At 49.0% G+C, this 25,236-nt stretch overlaps 1 protein-coding gene across 1 annotated transcript in view; it reads right to left on the reverse strand.

Moving 5' to 3' along the window:
* ADARB2 (adenosine deaminase RNA specific B2 (inactive)) overlaps positions 1-25,236 on the reverse strand; it is a 530,095-nt gene that overhangs the window by 156,627 nt on the left and 348,232 nt on the right. The window contains 3 exon segments of the mRNA XM_017885822.1: positions 2,579-2,849; positions 2,851-3,466; positions 19,825-19,911. Of these exon segments, the coding sequence (XP_017741311.1) occupies positions 2,579-2,849; positions 2,851-3,466; positions 19,825-19,911 (974 nt within the window).

The following is a 25,236-nucleotide window of genomic DNA, read 5'->3' on the forward strand; positions in this document are numbered from 1 at the left end:
CCTGAACAGGAAGCAAGCTGTGTAGACGGGGGTCCGTGAAGTAGAGGCAGGGTTTTGGGGGAAGGTTGGGGCAGAGCAAGGAGGAAAAGCCACATTTACAGCAATTTCTGAAGTCTTTTCATTTTTCCCCCTGAATCACATCCGTAATATGATTTGAATTTAATAAACTGCTGAAGGTTCCTGGCCCTGAGTCCCAGTGTCCTCCCAGTCCCCGCCCAGTTGTGGGTGCAGTGGGGAGGGGTACAAGGGAGGGTAATGGGCCCCTGGGACGCTGCATGCAGAGCAGTGATGAATGGCCTGAAACCCTCGCGCTGCTCTGCACCCTTCATCATCCAGTCCGGGTGGTTAGGGACTGTCAGAGAAAAATAATTTAGCGGCCACGGCTCTAACTGATGTGCTGCATTCTGGGGTCAAATGACTATTACAAAGTAGTAGCACTGCCTGGTTTCTCCATCGTAAGAGCTCAGGGCTAACAACATGAAAGAAAAAGGCATTGCAGCCAGAATTCACTGACATCCTTCACATTTTACATGAGTGGGACGCAGCAGAGGGATTGGGGAGGGGTGGAGGAATGTTTCCCGCTTAACAGATTCAACAGAAGAGTGGCAGGCCCAGCTGGGTGAGCAAGGTATCCCAGCGACGGGGACACACCCCAGACCGTGGGTGCGGGGCTTCTCAGAGAAGGTGGCAGGAGACCCGAGCCTGCCAAGGTTGTACCCGAGGTCGTGGGCAGCGTTAGGAGGGCTCTCTCCCAGTGCCCCCCAGCCCCCTCCGCCCTTCCCCCCTCCCCCAGGCTGCAGGGGTGAAGTGGCTTCCAGGACGGTCACTGACTGGCAAGTTTAAGCTACAGACAGTGCAGAAACAGGGTGAAAAAGGAAGAGAGAGGGAAATAAATAAGAAGGAGGCATAAGAAAAGACCAAGCCAGGCCCCAGCGCCCTTGTGAGGAAGTGCCCAGGGACTTATGTGGAAGCCGTTCTTGCTGTCTACCATCTTGTTTTTACTTACGTTGTGTTTTTATTTGAGGACGAGTTTGGACAGCAAGACTGACAGAGATTGTGATCTAAATCCCTCTAACCTACTCCTTAAAATGACCACTGGACGTTCCACAAGTACTTGAAAATGAATGAATGGCTTCCTGAGAGGCAGATGGCCGGGGTGTGCCCTACCCCATGCCGGCCAAGAGTTCAACAAGCATTGGTTGACAAGTGAATAGTGAGCACTCAAACCCAGTCACAATTCAAGATGAGGGCTCTGTCACGACGCACGTGGTCTGTGTCACCCTACAGTCTCCCTGAGCGGCATCTGGGGTTCGAGTGGGACCCGTGTTCAGGAAGAGATTTATGATCTCCCCAGGCAAAATAACGGATTCTGTCCTAGGTGTTGGGATGTAACGATGGTAGCGATCACGGCCATAACTTACAATTACTGCATACTTACGACGAGCCCCGCACTGGGCTAAGTGCTTTTTAACTATGTGAAATGTTTCTTTCCTTGATTGATGCCAAAATGAATAAAGATAATTTTCTATATCTGCTACATTAGTGATGCCCACAAATAATTCTGAACATGATAAGAGAAAAGATAATTTGCATAAATCAGCCATTGCAAGACTTGGCAGGATAAGATTGTTTTAAAATGGTATCAGAATAGTTTCTGACAGATACGAGGCAGGAGAATAGGGTCTGGAGGCCAGAACATAAGGCCGGTTGACACTGACTTCCTAGAGCTGACTCAAATGGAAATACTTCAGCGATGACAGGAAATATCCTCTCCATTTACACAGGGCCTAGGCCGAATAACCAATGGAAACCTCTAGAGGGTATTTAAACCCCAGAAACTTCTGTAAGTTTGGGGCCCCTGTGCGCAGGCGCTCCCACCCTGGAGTGTGCTTTCTTTTTCCATAGATTTCTGCTTTTGTTGCTTCTTTCTTTCCTTGCTTTGTGGGTTTTGTTCAATTATTTGTTCAAGGCGCCAGGAACCTGGACACCTTCAACCGGTAACACCCAGACAGAGCTGAGAACATGTCTGCAGTGAGTGAAGGTAAACACAGGTTAGAAGGCGGACCCACAGCCGCGCAGGAAGGAACCAGAGGGGTCCTGCCGGGTGGAATGTAGGCCCAGCTCCCTACTCTCGCTCGGGCCTCCTCAGCCTCCCAGCGCGGTTCTCTCTTGGACCAGGGACCCCGTCTGGATCCTGCGGGACTGGGCGGCCTCCCCGGCTGCACCCAGGCACAGGGGGCCTCCCTGGTGGAAAACTTGACCCCAATTTTACCTGGCACGACCATCCGACCCCATGCGTGGAGACCCAGCCACCCACGAGGCCTGGCACGGGGGAACCGGCCCTCCCCCTGCAGACAGAGGCACCCCGGCAGCTCCCTACCCGGCCTCCCCGTCTCCTCCCGGGCAGCCGCATCGTCACCCTCAAAACCGGCAGCACCTGCTCTCCGGTCGCCTCGCCAGCCCGGGGGTGACATTCTTTCCCCTCCCGCTCCACGCGGCCGCTCCTTCCCCGAGAAGCCCAGACGCCAATCCCAAGAGGGAAATGTCGGGGTCCTCCCGCCCCCGCCGCGCCCCTCACCTGCGGCATTGGCGTCCTCCTGGCCCTGCCGGGTGCGTGGCCCGGCATCTGGATGTCGAAAAGCGCCTGCAGCGCGGCCTGCGCGGCCTGACCCCGGGCCAGCTTCTTGCTGCGCCCCGAGCCCTCGAACGTCCTGCCATCCACGCTCACGGCCATCACGAAGCTCCGCGCCCGCCGCTCAGCGGGTTCCGCCAGACACACGTAGCGCAGCCCAGCGCGCAGGCGGTTCAGCAGCACCACGGGATTGCGCTCACCAGGGGCCGCGGGGTCGCGGGGTCGGGCCCACCAGGTCCAGCGCGCGGCACAGCAGCCGCCGTCGCCCGTAGGCCGCGGACAGAAGCGCGGCGTCCCCGGGGCGGCCTCCCGAGAGACCGGGGCGTGGCGCCGGGGGCTCGAACTCCTGGAAGAGCGTGTCGGGGAAATCTGCCTGGTCAGAGGTGAAGTCCGTGCCAGGGCCCGGGCCGCCGCCCATGGCCAGATGCGCCTGGCAGGCGTTGGGGAACTGCACGAAGGACCTGAGCGCCAGCTCGGCCGCGCGCATCTTGGCCTTCTTCTTGGTGGGGCCCGTGCCCTCGAACGTGAGCCCGTTCACCTCCACGGCTACCGCGAAGACCGGGGCGTGCACCGGGCCCGTCTGCGACACTGTCCGGTACTGCAGGCCCGGCCTCAGCTCGTGCAGCTGCACCAGCGCGTTCTTGGGCGCCACCGACCAGGACAGCTTCTTCCAGACCAGCTGCAGTTTGCACAAGTGTCCTCTATTCCCCTCCTCCAGCGGCCGCTTCCTCTTCGCACCAGGGGCACCGCCCCGGGCCCGGTCCCCCAGGGGCGGTGGCCGCGCGGCCAGGTTGCCCACATTGCGGTTCTCCTTCACCTCCGCGCTGCTGGTACCTAGAGGGGAGAACAGACCAATCAGGACCCTGGGCGAGCGCCGGCAGGTCGATGGGAACAGCAGGCACTCCCCTAGGGTCCGAGTCCCTTGCCCACAGGCCAGGCCTGAGAAATGACTGTGGCCACTGGAAGGAGGGAGCCCCTGGGGGGCCTATGGCCCATGCGGGGAAGCGGCGTCCCTGGTCCCTTGCTGAGGGCCTGTGGCTGGGAGCTGTCCTCCTCCAGGCTGGCTCCTGCTCTAAGTGCGGCTGTGTACCCGAAACAGACAAGCGCCCCTGACTTTGTACAAGTTTTGAGCAATGTCAAAGGTCAGAGAGGACTTTGCTGGGGTGGTGTGGTCTAGTGTCCCCCTTCCCACCTGCTACAGGGACCTCCAGGCCCGGTGACCAGTGCCCTCCCAGTACTGAGGGGCAGGGGGTCCAGCCCCCAAACTACTTCCTCATTCACAGCTAGAGGTGAGACAGGTGGTGTCTCCTGAGACCTCCCTGGAGGGAAGGATAGGAGCCCGCCCAGGTGAGGCACTGCGGCCTTGGGGTGAGTCCCTGGTCTTTCTCCACGGAGGAGGGGCACACCTATTCAGTAAATACGGTCAGTCCTCTGTATTCCTGAGTTCCCCATCTATGCATTCAACTAACTGTGGAGAGAAAGTATTTGGGAGAAAATGGATGAATCACTACGGAACGTGTACAGACTTTTTTCTTGTTATCATTCTCTAAACAATACAGTATAACAACGATTTGCATAGCATTTGCATTGTATTAGGCAGTATGCGTCATCCAGAGATGATTTAAAGTACAGGCACCCCTCCTTGTTTAGTTTCCCAGGTATCGTGTTATTCACTAATCCGAGGTTTGTGGCAACCCTGAATTGAGCAACTCTATCAGCACCATTATCCCATGCCATGCGCTCACCTTATGCCTCTGTGTCACATTTTGGTGATTTTTTTTTTTCTTTTGAGATGGAATCTCACTCTGTTGCCCAGGTTGGAGTGCAGTGGCACGATCTCTTCCCACTGCAACCTCTGCCTCCCAGATTCAAGCGATTCTTCTGCCTCAGCCTCCTGAGTAGCTGGGATTACAGGCACACACCACCACGTCTGGCTAATTTTTGTGGAGATGGGTTTCGCCATGTTAGCTAGGCTGGTCTCAAACTCCCAACCTCAGGTGATCCGCCCGCCTCCATCTCCCAAAGTGCTGAGATTATGGATGAGAGCCACCGCACGCAGCCACATTTTGGTAATTCTCAGAATATTTCAAAGTTTCCCATTATTGTATCTGTTATGGCTCCCTCTGCTGTGTGATCTTTGCTGTTACTGTGGTGGTTGTCCTGGGGTGTCATGAATCACACCCATTTAAGACGGCAAACTTAGTAAGTGTTGTGTGTGTTCCGACCGCTCCACCAGCTGGCTGTTCCCTCATCTCTCTCCCTCTGCTTGGGCCTCCCTGAGAAACCCCAATATTGAAATTAGGCCACTTAATAACCATGCAGTGACCCCTTAGTGTTTAGTGAAAGGAAGAGTCAGTCCTCTCTCACTTTAAATCAAAGGTAGGGAGGAAGGCACGATGATAGCCAAGATGGGTCAAAAGCTGGTCCCTGGCAAGAACCCAGGCCACTCGCTTGGTTTCTGCCCCTGGGAGTCTTACCCCCTTCATCAGATAGGCAAGCACTTTAAAAAGACCTGTAATGTCCCAGTGTTTTCAGGGTAGGTACCAGGGGTCGGTGGTCAGGAGCACAAGCACAGCTCCTTTGGAATGCATTTTGGGAGCGTCAGGCAAGAATAAAGAAACACACACCTTACTCAGCAATTCTGCCGCTGGAGATGCGTCCTACAGAAACCGTCACACACAGAGGCAGAGCTGAACAAAGGTGTGCGCGGCAGCATGCTTTCACAAAACTGAAAATTTTGAAAATGCCCAAGTTGCTATGGTTAGAGGAATGATGAGTAATCTGTGATATAATCACACTACAGAATATATAGAATACTGTATAGCAGTTGCGTCTAATGGACTACGTCTGTTAGTTGTATACATGGACTATGCTTCCATGTAGATGAATCTCAAGAAATAGGATGCCAGATAGTAAAACTGACTTGCAAAATAACCCATAGGGTAGGATATTATTATTATAAGAACACTAACGTTCTATATTCTTCATGCAGTCATCCATCTGTGACAAAGCTGCTGATGTGTGGGTAACAAAGATCCAGTCCGCTCTCCCCCGGGGAGTGCAGGAGGGCAGTGCCATGAGGGGCTGGGGGTGACTTCACGTGTGACTGCGGTGCTTTATTTCTTTTGCAGAAAATGCTCTGAAGTCAATTTAGCAAAATCACCATTTGCCAGCCAGGGTGATGGATGCATTTGATGATGATTTAATTTTTCTGGACTGACCATCCTGGACCACTGTTTTCTGGCAAAGCTGTTCCATTAGGGAATCTGAGCCATGGATGATCCCACAACCTGCTGGGTCCATACTGCCCTCACTGGTGAATGTGCTTCTGGAAGGCTCCATGCAGGTTTACTACAAAATACAAAATTACGGTAGTGAGCTGCGCCATTGCCCCTCCCTGAGGCCTGGCTCCTGCAGAACCAGACTTTGTTGTTTCTCATGGCTCCCGTCAGCCCTGGGGAGTTATTAATGTCCGATTTTCTCAGTGAGGAAGTTCCTTTACTGAGGTTGCAGAGTTTGTTAGTTGGTCGAGGTGCAGTTCAGTCCCAGGCATCGGATCACCCTTGTCTGTTGTATAAAGGTGATTTTATGGAAACTGATTACTTCCATCATTGTCTTGGCCTCTGTACAGTAACACCCTTTTCTGGGCTCTCTGGAAGAGGAAGAGGAAGAAGAAGCTGAACCCACAGGCTGCCCCACATGTGACCGGATGGTCAGCTGTCCCAGGCAGGAACCCACAGGCTTCCCCTCACTCATCGGCTTCGTCCGTGGAGAGAGGCTCTTCTGCTGGGTGTGGATGAGTTTTTTCTCATTAAGCGAGTGGAAACTTGAGGCAATTTTTACAGCTAACCCACAGCTTAGAAATAGAGGTTGAGTGTGGCCAGATGTTGACACGTGGACTTGCTGGCCATGTGGCCCGAAAGCCAAGCAGGAATGAGAGCTGGCTGGCCCCGCCCCACGTTCCCCGCCCCTCAGCTTGTGACATCATTGTTGGAGAATAATAAAAACATACATTTCGCAGGCACAAAAGATGCCTTTGAGAATCGGGCACCTTCGCGAGGTATCCTGACACTGGAGAATGTTCTTTTCGGGTTGCACGCTGCCTGCCCATTCAGCTCGGGGTGGAACCATCTGTCTCTTGGCCTCAGCTACCATTACTACCTGGGTGCTCCTGCAGAAGGCTCTCGGCTCTGCTTTAAAAGTGCTCTCTGTTTGCTAAGATCTCTATTTCTCATTTGAATTTTCTGAATTGTGAGGTGGCTCTGTTGTTTTCTCTGGCAACTGTGTCTAAAAAAGTATTAGGTTTGGGGAGGTAATTTTGTTCAAAATGTGGATCTGAGAGCCTTGATCAGTATAGGTGTATAACATTCATTTACAGTTGATGGCAGTAGAAACAGTTACCTTCTGAAGAGAAAGTGCTGAGCGCAAATGCTTTTACTAGTCATTATGCACTTTGGGTATACATATAGCACTGAACTCTACTGTTTAGTGTGTTTCAGGCCAAGGGTTAGCAGATGAGATTAACCATGTGATTTTCCAAATTGAACTTAAAGATGGAGCAAAAAACCCAACACGGTTAACCCCTCAACCCCATACCAGACTGCATATAAATTTGCTTGGTACTCTGTAATTTCTTATTGATTTCTTGCAAGGTGGGGATGGACGAGACGGCCAGTGTGATTACAGTATGACCTTTGCTGGATCTTGGATTAGAACTCACGGAGCAACGCTTTGCCTCTAGCTGCACCGAATGCCTCTTTCTGATTCAATGTCCTATGACTCTCAGAATTAAAGTTTTCCATGGCATAAACCATGAATGTCAGATTATGGTATGAGGGCCTCTTTCATGATAATCAATAATTAATAATAACAGCATACTTCAGGGGCCTGTCCTGGACACAACAGCTGCTCCTCTGGGGGTGATATCACCCGATTAGGGTTTGGACTCTTCTGCACAGGCCCCAATTCCCATTTCCCTGATGTGGGGGCCTAGCACAGAGGCCACAGTCCAGCGGTGGCCTTTGCATGGAGCTGTGGGGAATGGGGGTGCAGCAGGCGCCGCTCTGGCCTCTGCTCCATTGTTCAGGGTTGTGTGACCCTGGACAAGTCACTCAGTCTGGCCAACTGATTTTTTCAGACAGAAAATGAAAATTTAAAAAATATTTGCCTTATAAGGTTCTTACAGGGATGAATGGAGGCAGCACATCTAATGGGCTGAGCAAGAGTCGGCCGTGGGGGAACATTGGATGCATTTTGAAAACACAGCAGGGAAATGGCGGGGCACACACTTCTTACCCTCCTCTCACCGCGTCTCTCCCACCTTGCTTCTCTCTCTCCGGGTCCCGGTTCTCTCTCTGCTCATCTTTTTCCCTGAGCTTCTCAGTGCACTTTACAGGAATTCCAGGGCAGCTGGAAGAAGGGTTTCCAGGGCCTCACGTCTGCGAGTCGCGAGCTGTGGCAGGGCTCGCATCTCCCACCTTGAGAGGAGTTTCTGAGGGAGTTTTGCTCTCTCAGAAGGGCCGAGAGCAGCATGAGCTTTTCCACACACAACAAAGCCTCCCTTCTCTCCCTGGTTGGCAAGGCAAGAGTTCGTTCTCACAAAACCTTCCAGAACCTACTGGGTCAGGTAACAGTGCAGGTGCCTGAGGCATACGAAGGGAAAAACAGGCTTTGCCTTTTTGTCCCTTGGGCCCAAGTGGGAGGAGCCTTGACACTGTGACCCCTGTGACAGTCGTGGGGGCCGGGCTCGGTGAGGGTGGGAGCGGAGCTCACCTGTGGTCCTTGTGGCAGTCGTGGGGCCAGGCTCGGTGAGGGTGGGAGCAGAGCTCACCCTGTGGTCCTGTGGCAGTCGTGGGGCCAGGCTCGGTGAGGGTGGGAGCTGGCCCTTGGGGAGTGGCGCTCTGGGCTCTGAGGCTGTCGGCGGATGGAGGAGCTCAGGCCCAGGTGCTGCCCTGCTGGCCTCTTGCTGTAGCGACTTCGTGTGAACCCCTCGCGGCTTTAATGCCGACTTTACAAATTAACGTTTTCTCTTTCCACATGGAAGGTATTAAATGTGTTACACTTTCCTGCCTGACCCAGGAAATTATTCTCATTTTTTTCTCCATATAATCAACAGGTTTCTCACACTCAGTCGTCATATATAAAAACCTAGAGATAATCAGGAGACCAGGAAAACACCAGGCTCTAAGTAGAAAGCTATTGATGGAAAGCTATTGTTGATGCACCTGCTTGGTTGGTCTCAAAGCCCAATTCCTGCACTCACCAGGGTCTCTACTTAACAGGCTACACCCTGGGGGTGAGGGGAGCTGGGGGACTGTCTGCCTCCCCTCTTCACACTGCCTTGTGGAAGTTACCCCCTGGGTTGTGTCCCAAACCCCTCACTCTTTCTCTGTGCGCCCCAAGTCTGGGTGTTCCCAAAGGGCAGCAGGGAAGATGATAGTGGCTGTTACCCACACAAAAGGCAGTGGAAGGTGCGGGTGTTCATTTGCTTAACTGTGGTAACTACTTCACCAAGTGTAAGTGTAACAAAACATCATGATGTACACCTGAAATATACACAATAAAACCCACAATAAAAATTATTTTAAAAAGTCAGCCTCACTTAGGCTCATGAAGCCTGATTAGCCCACCGATGGGCAGCTCTGCCCTTGCTCCGAGAGGCTAGGCATGGCCATGCCCCTCCTGAGTCATCCCCTCTGTCTCTGATCCTCAGAGCAGGCACACTGAACTTTTCCCTGGTTCCCACTTTTTGCATTTTGTCCCTGTCTTCTCTAGGGAAGCTGTCTCCAAAGCTTGGTGCACAGATTGGTGAATGGACTTGTCTTTGGGGCACAGAGGTGGATTCCAGAGGCTGGGTGCTGGCAGTGTGACCTGACCCATCACACAGTTCACAAATGGAACCTACTACATGGGCCTTGTTAGATCAATGGAGACGGTGCGTGTAACAGTTTCAGCATGATCTGTCAAATGTTGCAGACACTCCGAATGCGTGATTTCAGCAACACATCAAAAAGATGATTCATCATGATTAAGTGGGCTTTATTCTAGAAATGCAAGGATGAATCCGCCTCTACAAATCCATAAATGTGATTTACCACACAAACAGAACTAAAAACAAAAACCATATGGTCATCTCAATAGATGTATAAAAGGCATTCGATAAAATCCAACATCCCTTTATGATAAAAACTGTCAACAAACTAGGCATTGTAGACACATACCTCAAAATAGTAAGAGACATCTATGACAAACCCACAGCCAATGTCACACTTAATGGGGAAAAGTTGAAAGCATTTCCCTAAGGACTGGAACAAGATGATGCCCACTCTTACCACTTCTGCTTAAAATGGTACTGGAAGTCATAACCAGAGTAATCGGGCAGGAGAAAGAAATAAAAGACATCCAAATGGAAAACAGGAAGTGAAGCTATCTCTGTTCCCTGATGACATACATGTATGTTACATATACCTGGAAAACCCTAAAGACTCTTCTAAAAGACTCCTAGACTTGATAAATGGCTTCAGTAAAGTTTCAGGATACAAAATCCATGTACAAAAATTAGTAGCCTTTCTATACATCAATAATGTTTAAGCTGAGAACCAAATCAAGAACTCAATCCCATTTACAATAGTCACATACACACAATAAAATACTTAGGAATAAATTCAACCAAGGAGGTGGAAGATAGCTACAAGGAGAGCTACAAAATACTGATGAAAGAAATTGTAAAAGACACAAAAAAATGGAAAACCATCCTATGCTCATGGATTGGAAGAATTAATATTGCTAAAATGTCCATATTGCCCAAAGCAATAGGCAGATTCAATGCAATCTCTATCAAATTCCAACATTATTTTTCACAGAATTAGAAAAAACAATCCTAAAGTTCATATAAAACCAAAACAGACCCTGAATAGCTAAAGCAGTCCTGAGAAAAAGAACCAATCCAGATGCATCACATTGCTAGACTTTGAATTATACTACAAGTCTATAGTAACAACAGGATGGTATTGGTACAAAGATAGACACATAGACCCATGGAACAGAGTAGAGAACCTGGAAATAAAGTGGCCCATTTCCAGTCATCTGATCCTTAACAAAGCTGACAAAAATAAACAATGGGGAAAGGACATCCTAGTCAGTAAATGGTACTGGGAAATTGGCTATCCATATGCAGAAGAATGAAACTGGACCCCTATCTCTCACCATACACAAAAATTAATTCAAGAATGGTTTAAAGACTTAAACATAGAACCTGAAACTATAAAAATCTTAGAAGAAAACTTAGGCAAAACTTCTGGACATTGGCCTGGCAAAAGATTTATGATGAAGGCCCCAAAAGGAAATGCACAAACCAAGAAATAGACAAAGTGGACTTGATTAAACTAACAAGCTTCTGCACAGCAAAACAAAACAAAACAAAAGAAAAAAAAAGGAAACAGACAACCTACAAACTGGAATAAAATATTTGCAAATTATGCCTCTAACAAAGTACTAATATCCAGAATCTAGATGGAATTCAAATAACTCAGTGAGAAAAAACCAAACAACTCCACGAAAAATTGGGCAAAGGGCATGAACAGACCATTTCTCAAAAGAAAAAATATAAGCAACCAACAAGTGTATGATAAAATACTCAACATCGGCCGGGTGTGGTGGCTCAAGCCTGTAATCCCAGCACTTTGGGAGGCCGAGACGGGCGGATCACGAGGTCAGGAGATCGAGACCATCCTGGCTAACATGGTGAAACCCCGTCTCTACTAAAATACAAAAAACTAGCCGGGCGACCTGGCGGGCACCTGTAGTCCCAGCTACTCGGGAGGCTGAGGCAGGAGAATGGCGTGAACCCGGGAGGCGGAGCTTGCAGTGAGCTGAGAACCGGCCACTGCACTCCAGCCTGGGCGACAGAGCGAGACTCCATCTCAAAAAAAATAAAAAATAAAATAAAAAATAAAAAAGAAAAATGCTCAACATCATAGGGGAAATGCAAATTAAAATCACACTGAGATATCATCATACTCCAGTCAGAATGGCTATTATTAAAAAGTAAAATAAAATAAAATAAAATAAAATCCAACGTGTTTGTGTGGATGCAGAGAAAAGGGAATGCTTGTGCATTGTTGGTAGAAATGTAAACTAATTCAGCTTCTATGGAAAACAGTATAGAGATTTCTCAAGGAACTAAGAATAGAACCACCATTTGACCCAGCAATTGTACTGCTGGGCATCTACCCAAAGGAAAAGAAAATCGTTACATAAAAAAAGACACCTGTGTGTGTATGTTCACCTCAGCACTATTGACAATAGCAAAGACATGGAACCAGCCTAAATGTCCATCGACAGTGGATGGATAAAGAAAATGTAGTACATATACACCATGGAATACTATGTATCCATAAAAAAGAGTAAAATTATGTCCTTTGCAGCAATGTGAATGGAGCTGGAGGCCATTATCCTAAATGAACTCACTCAGAAACAGAAAAGCAAATACTGCATGTTCTCACTTATGAGTGGGAGCTAAACCATGGATACACATGGACGTAGAGATGGAAACACCAGACACTGAGGACTTGAGAAGGGGGTGAGTAGGAGATGGGTAAGGTTTGAAAAATAAGCTATCAGTACAAGGTTCACTATTTGGGTAATGGGTACACTAGCAGCTCAGTCCCCACCAGGGTGTGATATACCCACGGCATGGTATACGCATGGGACGGTATACCCACAGGATGGTATACCCACGGGACAGTATACCCATGCACATGTATCCCTAAGCCTAAAATAAAATGAAATGAAATTAAAAAAAAGTTTTGGCATGACCTACCAAATGTTGCAGGCCCTCAGAGCACATTAATTGTGACCACAAAAGACACTGTAAGCCACCAACACCTTTTGAGAGCACGAAGAGGGAGGTGCGGGGCTCACCTCCCAGGGTGGTGCCAGGGATTTGGGATCAAGGGGTTTGAGGGGCCTGCATTGTAAAAAGGATGTGATTCTAAAAATGCATTATTTGCACTTGGAACAATTCAAATGGACATTTCAAAACAGAGTATAAGAATTGGTGATTCCTTTAGTCCACTCCAAAATTTATTATCCCAAATAGTTATTATTCTAGCCAGTCATAATTGCATACTCAAAGTATATTAGAGCTGGGCGTAGGTCTGCAAGAAACTCATGTGCTTACATCAGGGCAGACGGGGAACCACTTGCTATGTCAGCTGCACATCAGGATTCTTAGAAAGGTTTAGCATGTAACCAAGGAGATGAAAGATATCTACAAGGAGAGTTACAAAACACTGACAAAAGAAACGGTAGACACAAACAAATGGAAGACCATCCCATGCTCATGGATTGGAAGAATCAATATTGCTAAAATGTCCATATTGCCCCAAACACTCAATAGACTCAACGCCATCCCCCTGTCAAATGGCCAAAGTTATTTTTCACAGAATTAGAAAAAAACAATCCTAAAGTTCACATGGAACCAAAACAGATCCCGACTAGCCAAAGCATCCTGAGAAGAACAGAAAAGTATCACTCTCTGTCTCCGTGTCTCTCTCTGTCTTTGTCTCGCTGTGTCTGTCTCTATCTCTGACACACACACACACACAAACACCTCGTTGGTTAAGGCTCCTCAGAGTCACTCACTCAGACTGGAAACAGATTCTTATCAACCCCTGGAGGGCTCCAGCTGGTAAACAGCGCCTTAGTGTGTAATGTAACCAGTGTGTGTATGAGTGTGTGCCTGAGCATGTGCCTGTGAGTGTATGTGTAATTGTGCATGTAAGTGTGACTGTGTGTATGCATGTGTGTGTGCATTATGTATACTTTGTGTGCATATGTGTGTGTGCATTTGTGTGCACACCTACGTCAGTCCGGTGGGAAATGGCAGCGAGCTAGGCAGAAAGCAAGATGGCATGGTGGCCTTGGGGGGACAGTGCAGCTCCCCTGCCCTCTCGCCCTCAATGGCGCTCACACCACAGTTCTTCTCCCTGGAAAATTCCTGATGTGGACTCCACACACCTTTCCTAATGAAACCCGCTCCCAGTGAGACTCCGTGGGTGGTATCCCGGCCGCTCACACCCTGGCATGTCCTCCTGCCTCTGCACCCCAGCCAAGAACCTCCTTCTGGAGACCTCCTAGAATGGGGCATCTGTGAACTGTGGCTTCTCGGAGGTCGTTGTGAGCGGCACCAGGTTTTCAGAGAGCTGCACATATCCTTCCACTGTAGAAATTAGATAAAAGTAGGCAAATAATTTGGAACTATTAGATAAATACCACAAACCACAGTAATAGGATGATGATGAGCAATTTGAAAACTCAGGGAGGCATCCGCATGGGACAATGCAAAATGAAATGATTTCCATCCACTTCTCTCACGGGCGTCCTCCTGAGCCTCAAACGCAAATGACGTTGTTTGATACAGTGTCCGGAAATGTGCTAAGTTTACAGTTTTCATGCGTTAAAGGACAGCATTTGGCGGAGAAAGCCCAACGTTTTATATTGTCATGACTGTGGTGAAACTTTTGCTTTCCAAGTGAAAGCTGTTCTGGCTGTGCAAAGCCGGATGGCCTAGGCTGCTGCTGTTCATAGGTGGAGAGCAGGTGCGGGTGGGGCCGGGCCTGGTGGGTCTGCCGGCCCTCCGTCCGCCGTGCGTCCGGGGAGTGCAGGGCTGCGCTTGCTCCAGAGCTCAGGCGTCCTCTCCTCTGGCTCCCGCTGTCCGTCCTCTGCTGGGCCGTTTGCACGCCCGGCTTCCCCTGTGTGGCATCACTGGGACCGCACGCATCACTAATAATGACGCTGCGTGTCTGCGGGTCAGACGGGCTCCTGGGAGCCAGCCAGGCGGCGCGCCACGCTACATTGGAAGAGATAATGTTGTTCCTGGTGAAGGTTATTCTGCGGCCGAGCAGCCCTTTCCCTCCATGAAGCCCCGCGGAGAGACGGGAAGGCAGGTGCCTGGGTTCTCCAGGGCACAGCAGAGGTTCTGTAAGCGGCAGGAGGCAGGCTGGGGCCGGGGGTGGGAGGCAGTGGCTCCTGGCATTTGCGGAGTGGACACTGGCAGGCTGGGCAGCTGCAGAAGGGCCTCCTTCAAAGACTCATCACGCAGGACCCCACGCGGCTGGGCCTGTGGTGCGTGGGACTCAGGAAGGAGCAGGTGCGGCTGTCGGGAGACCTCTTTCCAGCACAGCTCCAGGGCCCAGGGCCGTCTTTGTGCCGGGCAGCCTTGGGCTCACCTGGTCAGAACTGGGTTGGATCCCAACCTCTGCGCAGTGGTCAGCAGAGAGTTGACAGTGACCAGATGGCAGGAACTCATGGCTGCTCAGCGTTGGAAGAGAAAGCTTCAGAGTTAACTGCCCCAGGCAGACACGCCTTACAGACGTGGAGTTGTTCAGTCCACTCAGCCAAGACCAGCCTATGGGTGATGGGCTTCCAGGTGCGGCTCCCAGGCCCACTTCCCGCAGGTACAGGGCGTGGTGTGTGCCCTGCGAGCCTGTCCCCCGCTCCGCACCCTTAGATGAGGGGCGCTCGGCCCCAGACAAAAGCCATGATCCTGTGAGGTTGTTGGCATCCAGCATCCACAGGGAAGCACATGGGATTCCCCAAAGGTGGAACACGCGCCAGGTGGGATGGGGTGGGATGGGGAACAGGTCCACCCGTCGTGTCGGACCCCCCAGACCATAGACTCACAGGGCTGTGAAACACGGGAGACGGGAGGAGGCAGAGGCAAGGTCATGTGTGCTCCTCACCACGCCACCCTCCTCCTGACCATTATGTGCGCCACAGACGCGTGCCAGAATCCCCACACACACACACCTGTGCACATGTGCACGACTCACCACACTACACAGCCATGCCACGTGCACAGACACACATCACACACATCCGCACCACGTGCAACAGCGACCTCAGCAACACCACACACCATGTGCAACATACCACACCGGCACACATGCCACAAATGGCATGACCACAGCCACACACATGCACACATGTGCCACAGACTAAACACCACCCACCACACATGCACACAAACGTACACACACCACACAATGCACATACTCACATGCCACAAGCACATGCACAGCACAACGTGCACACATTCCACACACATGCACACACATGCACAGACACACACCACACACATGCATACCACACCGTGCGCCACACCACACATGCAACACACCGTGCAACAGACTCACACACCACACACATGCACATACCTGCGCACAGACTCACCCACATGCCACAGCCACATGCAACACACGTACACACAGACACCATGCACAACACGTGCCAGACTCACAACACCCACCAACATGCTACACATGTGCAGCCACAACCGACGACACATGTACGCACGATGCACAGGCTCACACATCACACACATGTGCACATACTCACACGTCGGCACACATGCCACATGCTGCACACACAACACACATGGCCACACAATGAGCACAGGCACACACCACAACCATGCGCACACACACACACCTGTGCACACACATGCACACATATGCACATGACACATATGCATGTGAACGCACACACCCCACACACATGTGCACTTCCCCACACGCCACACATGCCACATGCATGAACACACATCACAACACACACACACACACACGCACATCTTTTTCTACCTTCCCGTGCATCTGGATTACAAATGGATAAGGCCGAGCTGGCAGTGCCGCGGGGAGCTATGGAGGGAGGGCTGATTCATTTGCAGGTTTGTCTTTGAACAATCTATGAAAAGAAAGTAAATAAACAGCATCTACACAAAGGGGAGCAACTAGTTGATTGATTGAAAATGAGGCTTCTCAAGCATTTCAAGAGCATTTTAACTACCATAAATAATTTAAAGTTATTGTTACCTCTAAGTTTCTACCCATTAGCGTGGAGGCTCTGAGAGGTAATGTTTATAGCCCAAGGCAGCTTAGCTGCCAGGACAGAACATGAAAGGCTTTTGGAAAGTCCAGAAACTCTTGGCCTCCTCAGGCCGTCTCCTCTTCTCATTGCCCACTGTGGGGTTCTTATGGGGGGGCAGGGGGAAGGAGAAGCTGCTACGTGGGGTGGGGACGTCCCTCTCTCAGGAATCTCAGGGGCAGAGCAATAATTTTCATGTGCAGCCAGGCGGTTTATTTCTCCAGATCTTGGCCTCTGGTTGCTACAGAAAGGCGGTTGCTGCACCTCTGTAAGTTAGAAACCATTTGCTCCGCACCCCAGATATCCTCTGGCCCTTGCTGAAGCTTCATTTCTTTTTCTCCTGAGGGAGGCCAGCTCCAGCCAGGATCCCAGCAGCTCCAGGTGTGGAGGAGGAGGAAACAGTGAACTTCCCCTTCCCAGGTGTTTCCAGGTCCACATGTCAGGCTCAGCTTGGGTGGGGGGTGTGTGCTCTTGGGGGCTGTGTGCTTGTGTGCTCTTGGAGTGTGTGTGTTTGTGTGCACCCCGGGGGGTGTGTGCTTGTGTGCTCTTGGAGTGTGTGTGTTTGTGTGCACCCCGGGGGGTGTGTGTATGCACACGTGCACACGCCTGGTGTGTGCTTTTTGCTTTCTTTATCCCAGATTTCAGAAGTACTGATCAATAAATGGATTCATCTGGAAATTTTCCAGTTTGGGTCACCAGAGAACAGAAGCGACCTGTGTCAAAACTTGGCTTGAGTCTCAAGCTGTGCTGGGGAGGGAGCATGCAGTCTGGGCCGAGCCCTCTCTAGTGCCAGCACACCCTCCTCCTAACCTGCTCCTTCCACATCTAGAAGAGAAGGGGTCCAAGAGAGGACATTGACCTTCGCTCTGGTCCTGACACTGAAAGACTGTGATGCTGCTTTTGCTGAAAAACCTCCATTTCCAGTATGGTTAATTATTATGCTGTCTGGGAAGGGCTGTGTTTCCCAGGCTGATGGCAAAGTGCACGGCGTCCCTTGCAGACCCTTCCCACTGCCTCTTGTTGGTCTGACCAGCAATCCCAGGGTCACCTCACCTCCTCCCCGTCCCACAACAACAGGAGTGTGCTGACCTCTTCCTGGTTGAAAAAGGAGCCATCTGCCAGGTGGTGTTAAAATTTGAGGAGCTGTTCACATGGTGTGGAATGTCTTGTCCTCTTTGTTAAATGCCTGACAATTTGCTGTGAACATAGAGGCCAGCTCCTGCAGCCACACACTCCTGGATCCTCACCCCCACAGTCAGCTCCTGAGACACTGTTCAGATCCCTTTCCTAAACAAGCCTGGTGCCATCCTGAGGACTCTGCTTGGCCCCTTTCCAATTTCATGTGCCAGAAATGTTTGCACAGGAGGGGCTCCTATCCAGCCCTTTCCTTGTTAAATACTTGTACAAACCATGCTCTAAGACACCATGACCATTGCTCTTTCTGGTTTGATGAAAAAACAAAGGAAGGAGAGGAGAGAATAGTCCAAGAAAACTGGTTGATTTCTTGGAATCCCTGGGGTTCTCAGTCCCACAGGCATTACTGACACTTTCCTGCCCTTTTGGTAAGGAAGGGATTCCTGGTGAGGATGAGACTGCAGGGAAGGCTAAGATTCCAATTCAGGATGGGACTGAAGATGAGAATGGGACCAACCAGGTTGGAAACAGATCCAACCAGGAAATGCCACAGGTGAGGATGAGACTGCGGGTGCGGGTAAGGTTCCAGGTGAGGGTGGGACCACAGGTGAGGATAGGATCCAGGTGAGGATGACACTGAAAGTGAGGATGGGACCACAGGTGAAGATGGGACTGCAGGTGAGGGTGGGGCTGCAGGTGCGGGTAAGATTCCAGGTGAGGGTGAGACTGCAGGTGAGGATAGGATTCCAGGTGAGGATGACACTGAAAGTGAGGATGGGACCACAGGTGAGGATGAGACTGCAGGTGAGACTAAGTTTCCAGGTGAGGGTGAGACTGCAGGTGAGGATAGGATTCCAGGTGAGGATGACACTGAAAGTGTGGATGGGACCACAGGTGAAGATGGGACTGCAGGTGAGGGTGGGACTGCAGGTGAGGGTGGGACTGCAGGTGCGGGTAAGATTCCAGGTGAGGGTGAGACTGCAGGTGAGGATAGGATTCCAGGTGAGGNTGCTTGGCCCCTTTCCAATTTCATGTGCCAGAAATGTTTGCACAGGAGGGGCTCCTATCCAGCCCTTTCCTTGTTAAATACTTGTACAAACCATGCTCTAAGACACCATGACCATTGCTCTTTCTGGTTTGATGAAAAAACAAAGGAAGGAGAGGAGAGAATAGTCCAAGAAAACTGGTTGATTTCTTGGAATCCCTGGGGTTCTCAGTCCCACAGGCATTACTGACACTTTCCTGCCCTTTTGGTAAGGAAGGGATTCCTGGTGAGGATGAGACTGCAGGGAAGGCTAAGATTCCAATTCAGGATGGGACTGAAGATGAGAATGGGACCAACCAGGTTGGAAACAGATCCAACCAGGAAATGCCACAGGTGAGGATGAGACTGCGGGTGCGGGTAAGGTTCCAGGTGAGGGTGGGACCACAGGTGAGGATAGGATCCAGGTGAGGATGACACTGAAAGTGAGGATGGGACCACAGGTGAGGATGAGACTGCAGGTGAGACTAAGTTTCCAGGTGAGGGTGAGACTGCAGGTGAGGATAGGATTCCAGGTGAGGATGACACTGAAAGTGTGGATGGGACCACAGGTGAAGATGGGACTGCAGGTGAGGGTGGGACTGCAGGTGAGGGTGGGACTGCAGGTGCGGGTAAGATTCCAGGTGAGGGTGAGACTGCAGGTGAGGATAGGATTCCAGGTGAGGGTGACACTGAAAGTGAGGATGGGACCACAGGTGAGGATGAGACTGCAGGTGTGGGTAAGATTCCAGGTGAGGGTGGAACTGCAGGTGAAGATGAGACTGCAGGTGAGGGTGGGACTGCAGGTTACAGTAGGACTCCAGGTAAGGATAGGACCTCAGATGAAGACAGGATTGTAGGTGGAGATAGGATTCTGGTGAGACCCTCAAATGAAAAGGATTCCAAGTGAGGATAGGATTGCAGATGCAGGTGGGACTGAAGGGAAGATGGGGATTCTGTAGGGCACTGAGAGCAGACACTGTCTCTCCAGGTAAGACAAACAGACCCTCCCAGATGACCCCAGGTATTTCAGGTTTTGAGGACAGTGGGGGGACCCCTGCACACAGAATACAGGGGCCTTTGTGCACTTTGGGGAAAGGAAGCTGCTTACTTAGGGTGTCTTCATCCTCCGTGTTTGTGGTGCCAGGACTCAGGTGCTTGAAGGGAGTGAGGAAGGTTGACAATATGCTTACTTTATCTGGAAAGAAAAGAACAGGAAACGCACTTTTGACATGGAGTTTCAGAAAAACGCAATGCTTTTAGAAGTTCTTATTACTGAAGGTTGGACAAGGGACGTGGAAAGGTCACTTTGGTTTCAGCCATTTCATTCTGGTTCAGTCTTTTATTGAATATCTGACAGCATTTTATCAAATTCCTTTCTCCACTCAATTTAAAATTCTACGATTTCCTTCTTTCTCCTTCTCTTATTTTGGCATCTCCCTTCACCTTGCCCATGTCCCTTAAAACTTTAAGCAGCTGTCTCCAGGGTAGCAACCTTGCATCTGTTTACAAGATCCTGGGTAGGGCAGAGCCTTCCGTCGAGATCATTTCACAGAGATGGGCTAAAACAAGTAAAACGATCTCACAATTAAAAGAGAATGGTGCAAATAAAGCCAAGACTATCTTTCCCTATTAGTATAGAATTTGCTTTCTGGGCTTGACATGCATTAAAAATAAAGGACCTGTCACTTAGCGGGCGTTTGGCAGAAGTACAGGAGGGGAGGAGGGAGCTAGCGGTGTGGGCAGAGCATGCAGTCCTTCCAGAAACAGCCAAGCGTCCTCAATACGGTGGCTGGAATTCCAGGGACTGCCTCTGCCTAAAGCCTGTGGCCAGGTGAGCAAAGGCCAAGCAGGTCTTGCCTCCTGGGTCCCCACCACTCTGAGTGCAGCACGATTGTGGAAACAGATCCAACTAGGAAATGCCACTCCTCACCAATAAAGTATGCTGTTTTACTCCCATGGTCTCAGCAATTTATTTCATCAACAGCGAGATTAAGGAATGGTGGGTTCGAGGTATGATTGAGAGAAATAAAAATGACTAATAAAGGGATCCTAAAGAAAAGCTCCTTATTTTGGAGATTTCCACCACCCAGATTAAACCACCGCACTGGGGAGTATTGGTCCACATGTAGAACTCACTGCACTGCAGAGGAGACACCAACACAGACACAGCACAGGGAGCTCCTGGCTCCCAGACGTCCTCCAGTCTACACGGTTCGCGTGTGCCATTGTGAACCTGGACCTCATTGATTAAGAGGCCCCAGGTGGAAATGTCAGCGTTGCTCATGCAACACGGTGCAGAGTGCGACAGAAGCGTGTCCTAGCGTCCCTGCTGTCCAAGTTCCAGGGCACTGGCTGTGGGATCGGCTACTTTGCAATGCGGGATCCTTCCCTCTCCTTTGGAAGCTGTGGACACCCATGGGCGGGATTTCCCAGGAGGTCACTGAGTTTACATCACCCTGTAATGAGGACAGCTGTCCACAGGTGCCCCACCATGGCACTGTATATCTCCCTGAAGTGTGATTTCTCAAGAAAACATGAACTGCTGGTTTCATCTGCCCTTGGCCTTCAGGCATCCAGACCCAGCCTGAAACTGGCTCTTTTTCTTTTGAGGCTGAGCCTGTTTTCTCCTTAGCCAAGGTTTTCAGAGGCCAGGAGAGTTCACACTGAAATTCATTTGGGAGCCCATTAACAGCTGTTGTTTCCAGTAGGGACGGGCAACAGAGAGAACAATAAATAACTCAAATATAAAATGCCTCTGCCTTCTTTGTTCTACCAAACAAGAATAAACCAGGGAAGGGTTGGCTCTTCTAAACCCTCGCAGCCCAAACTAATTTACTACAAGAGAATGAAATATCTTGCTTGAGTTATAATTTCATTAAGGGAGTCCAATAATGTTACACTAAGAGTGTGAAGCTCAAATGATTTAGTCTGGAGGATCTCAAGATGAAATTACATTTTTAATAAAGTAGGGCTACCAGCCAAACACTCACACAAACGCACTAAACTATTCCAGACTTTACTTTAGCAAAATTGTAAGATATTTAAGGATTGTTTTAGATCTATCAAAGTTTTTACTTTCTGATGTTGCTAGATTTATCAAATAAAAATTCAAGACATCCAGTTAAAATTGAGTTTTACATAAACAATAGATAATTTTTTAGTATATAGGCATTTCTAATATTGTGTGGGACACACACATAAATATATATCTGTGTACATATATATATGTATATACACACACACATATATATATTTAAAAACCTTATTCATGGTTTATCTGAATTCAGTGGAAGGCAAAGGACTTCAATAGACATTTCTCCAAGGAAGATGTACTAATGCCAATAAGCACATGGAAATGTAATCAACATCACTAATCATTAGGGAAATGCAAATCCAAACCACAATGAAATATCATCTCACACCCATTAGGATGGCTATTAGAAAAACAAAGCCAAGCCAGAAAATAATGTGTTGGTGAGGACACAGAGAAATGAGAGCCCTCTGGGGATGTGAAATGGGGTAACCGGCAGGTCAACGCCCACATAATTGAAACTCAAAGAGATAACTGCACCCTCATATCCACGGCAGCATCGTGCACCAGAGCCTAGAGGTGGAAGCAGCTCAAGTGTCCTTCAGTGGATGAGTGGATGAGTGAAATTCGGTACAGCCAAGCAACAGAAGATTAGGCAGCCTTAAAAAAAGGGAAATCCTGCCATTTGCAACGAGCGTGCATGAAACGGGAGGACCTCATCCTAAGGGAAATAAGCCAGGCATAGAAAGACAAATCCTAGTGCATGATCTCTCTCATACGTGGAATCTAAAGAAAGTTGAACTCATAGAAGCAGAGTAGCATGGTGGCTGCCAGGGCCCATGGGGTGAGGGGAGAAGGGAGAGAGTGAGGAGATGTTGGTCTAAGGTACAAGCCTCCTAGGATGAATGAGTTTTGGAGTCTTAATGTGCAGCATGGGGACTCTGGCTAGTAACACGTATTGCCCACTTGAAACGGATAAGAGAGCAGATTTTAAGCATCCTCATTCCCCACAATGGTAACTATGGCTGGTGACAGACGTGTTAATTAACTTGTGGTGATCATCATTACACAATGTATAGATCAAATCATCACATTGTACACCTTGAATATATTCAACTTTTATTTGTCAATTACACATTTTAAAATTAAAATAAATACATAAAAAACAATGGCAAAACAAAATCAAACGTAACTGGGCATCCTGTATTTTCTCTGACACTCCCAGTTGTGCCTAACCAACTTTTCTTTCTGCTAGTGCAGCGGACTTTAGATTTCATGGGACAGCTTGAGCAACCAAACTAAAGTAAAGGAAACAGAAAGCCAGCAGTATTGCTAACACTTATCTATTGCTAACAAGTACAGCTGAAATTCCAACTATGATCTGCAATCACCATGAAGGCACGTAAGCTCTGGGAGAGAAGCAATTATTTCTAAGAAAGGGCAGACCGCATCTTTAGAGTGTTCTTGGAAAAGGATGTGAAGAATTACATTTTTAATACAGAAAAAGTATGACAGAAGTTCTTTGGCGTCAGGGCCTCTCTTTGTGGTTTCCTTGGAACCCATTGTCCGTTTGGGATCTGATCTATATTCTATTAGTTCAATATGAGTGGAACTCTGATATTCAGATAATTCGATTTTTTGCATGTTTTTCATTGTCATCTTTTGAAAATCTGGTTTTACTCAAGCTTCTGATGAAAAAAGGAAGCCATACTTTTTTTTGGTCTCAATTCTGGACCTTTTGGGTGTGCCGGAGAAGCTGCATCGCAGGGCGCCCCAAGCTGCCGCTACCTCCCCACTCTCTGGGTAATGCCTAGAAGAGCGGGCTGGGCTGGCTGGGTGTTCCTCTAAAAAAGTCAGGGGTCGGCTGGGCAGTCTCCACTCCTCAGCTGCTCACATCCTGGGTTCTTGAGCTTGGGCTCCCATTATTGAATATGGACCAGCTGGAAGCTGATCCGGAGGATGCAGTGACCCATGGCCAGCCCTGGTCTAAGAGTCAAGAGTCATTTTCAGGAAAGGTCGATAGCTGTTTTTAATGCATGGCTTGAAAGTTCCAGGACACTTGCTTTATAAATCTTGTTACTCACTGTGGAATAAACAGCATTTATTTGAAGCAGTTTTATGTATTTTAGGGGGCATCTGGGTGAGCATCTGGAGGGCACAGAAGCCCTTGCCTGGAACCACGTGCAGCCGTGAAGTGCAGTTGGCGTCTGCAACACTGAGGCTCTGTGGTTATCGCCGGTTTTTCATATTATAACAGTTTGGGAGAACTACTACACTGTCAGGGCTGAGGGAAAGAGACACTCACTGGGATCATTTTTAGGTATTTTCAGATGTCCTAATCATCTTATTTAGAAATAAAATGTCCTGAGTTAATAGTCTACTTATTGTTTCGTATTAACATCTTGGGGTGAGGATTATCCTTGAGTGAGATAAAAAAAAAAAGCAATGGCTTATTTTCCCTGAAAGGCACTTGTGGCTATGCCAGCAGCTTTTCATTCAATATCACGAGTGCCCTGAATTCATGGCCTTCCCCAGAATGCTTGATATGAATGATCAGGTTTTAAGAACATGTGGTTGAAGTATTAGGTGATAGTGTGCTTTGCAATATCAAAATAACTGCACATATTGAGGATACCTGGTTACTTCGTCATTAGTCACACTGCGTAATCACCGGGACACGTCTTAGCTTTCTTGATGTATTTATTCCAGGTAAAGAATCTGAGACATTGAGAAGTTAGTGGATGCGCCCAGGACTATCTATAAGGTCCTCAGCACATCCCAGGCTTCCAGCCTGCAGTTGCCTTCCGCACTGAGCAAAGGCTACTTAAGGAGATCTTCATCTTCCTATCTTTTCCTGCCTGAGTAAAGTTTATCCTTATAGTGGCTGCTGAATTTTCTGAATTCTTCTTCCTTGTCTTGCCTTTGTTAAATTTTATTTAACCATCTATGTTTCATTTGTCATATCTTTAAAATCAGAATAGCATCTTTGTTTCTAGGGCCACAAAAGGAAGAATAGTGCAATAAATGGTTTTTAATTCAAATATGAAAAGCATTTAAATTTAGGGTCTGGTTAATATTTTGTAGAAAAATCAGATGTACTCTCCTCTCTGCAGAAGTAATCACATACTATGTATTCATAAACAAGTTATCGGGGTTGGCTGAAAGCCCCAGGATCAGACAGTGCAGAGGAACATTCCCTCATCGTGAAGAGGGACAGCCAGTTCTCTACCTTTCCTGGTCCAAGGACCATGACTCAACAACATTAGCTGAGTAGGGCACAATAAGATTTCAGCTCTGTCTTACCAAATTCTTTCTGATCTATTGAAACCAAGAAGGAAAATGGTAAGTGCATTATAGTCTCCTCCAAAGTGAGCCTGGAGAAGACATGAGTGTGTGAAGTGATCTTGACCCACATCACAGTCCTAGAAAGAGCAGGAAGGAAGGCTCACTGGCCGTGAATGCACAAGCCCCTGGCCAGGATGAGGGAGC

Source organism: Rhinopithecus bieti, unplaced genomic scaffold (genome assembly GCF_001698545.2).
Source record: "Rhinopithecus bieti isolate Rb0 unplaced genomic scaffold, ASM169854v2 scaffold_15437, whole genome shotgun sequence".
In the NCBI taxonomy this organism is placed as follows: Eukaryota; Metazoa; Chordata; class Mammalia; order Primates; family Cercopithecidae; genus Rhinopithecus; species Rhinopithecus bieti.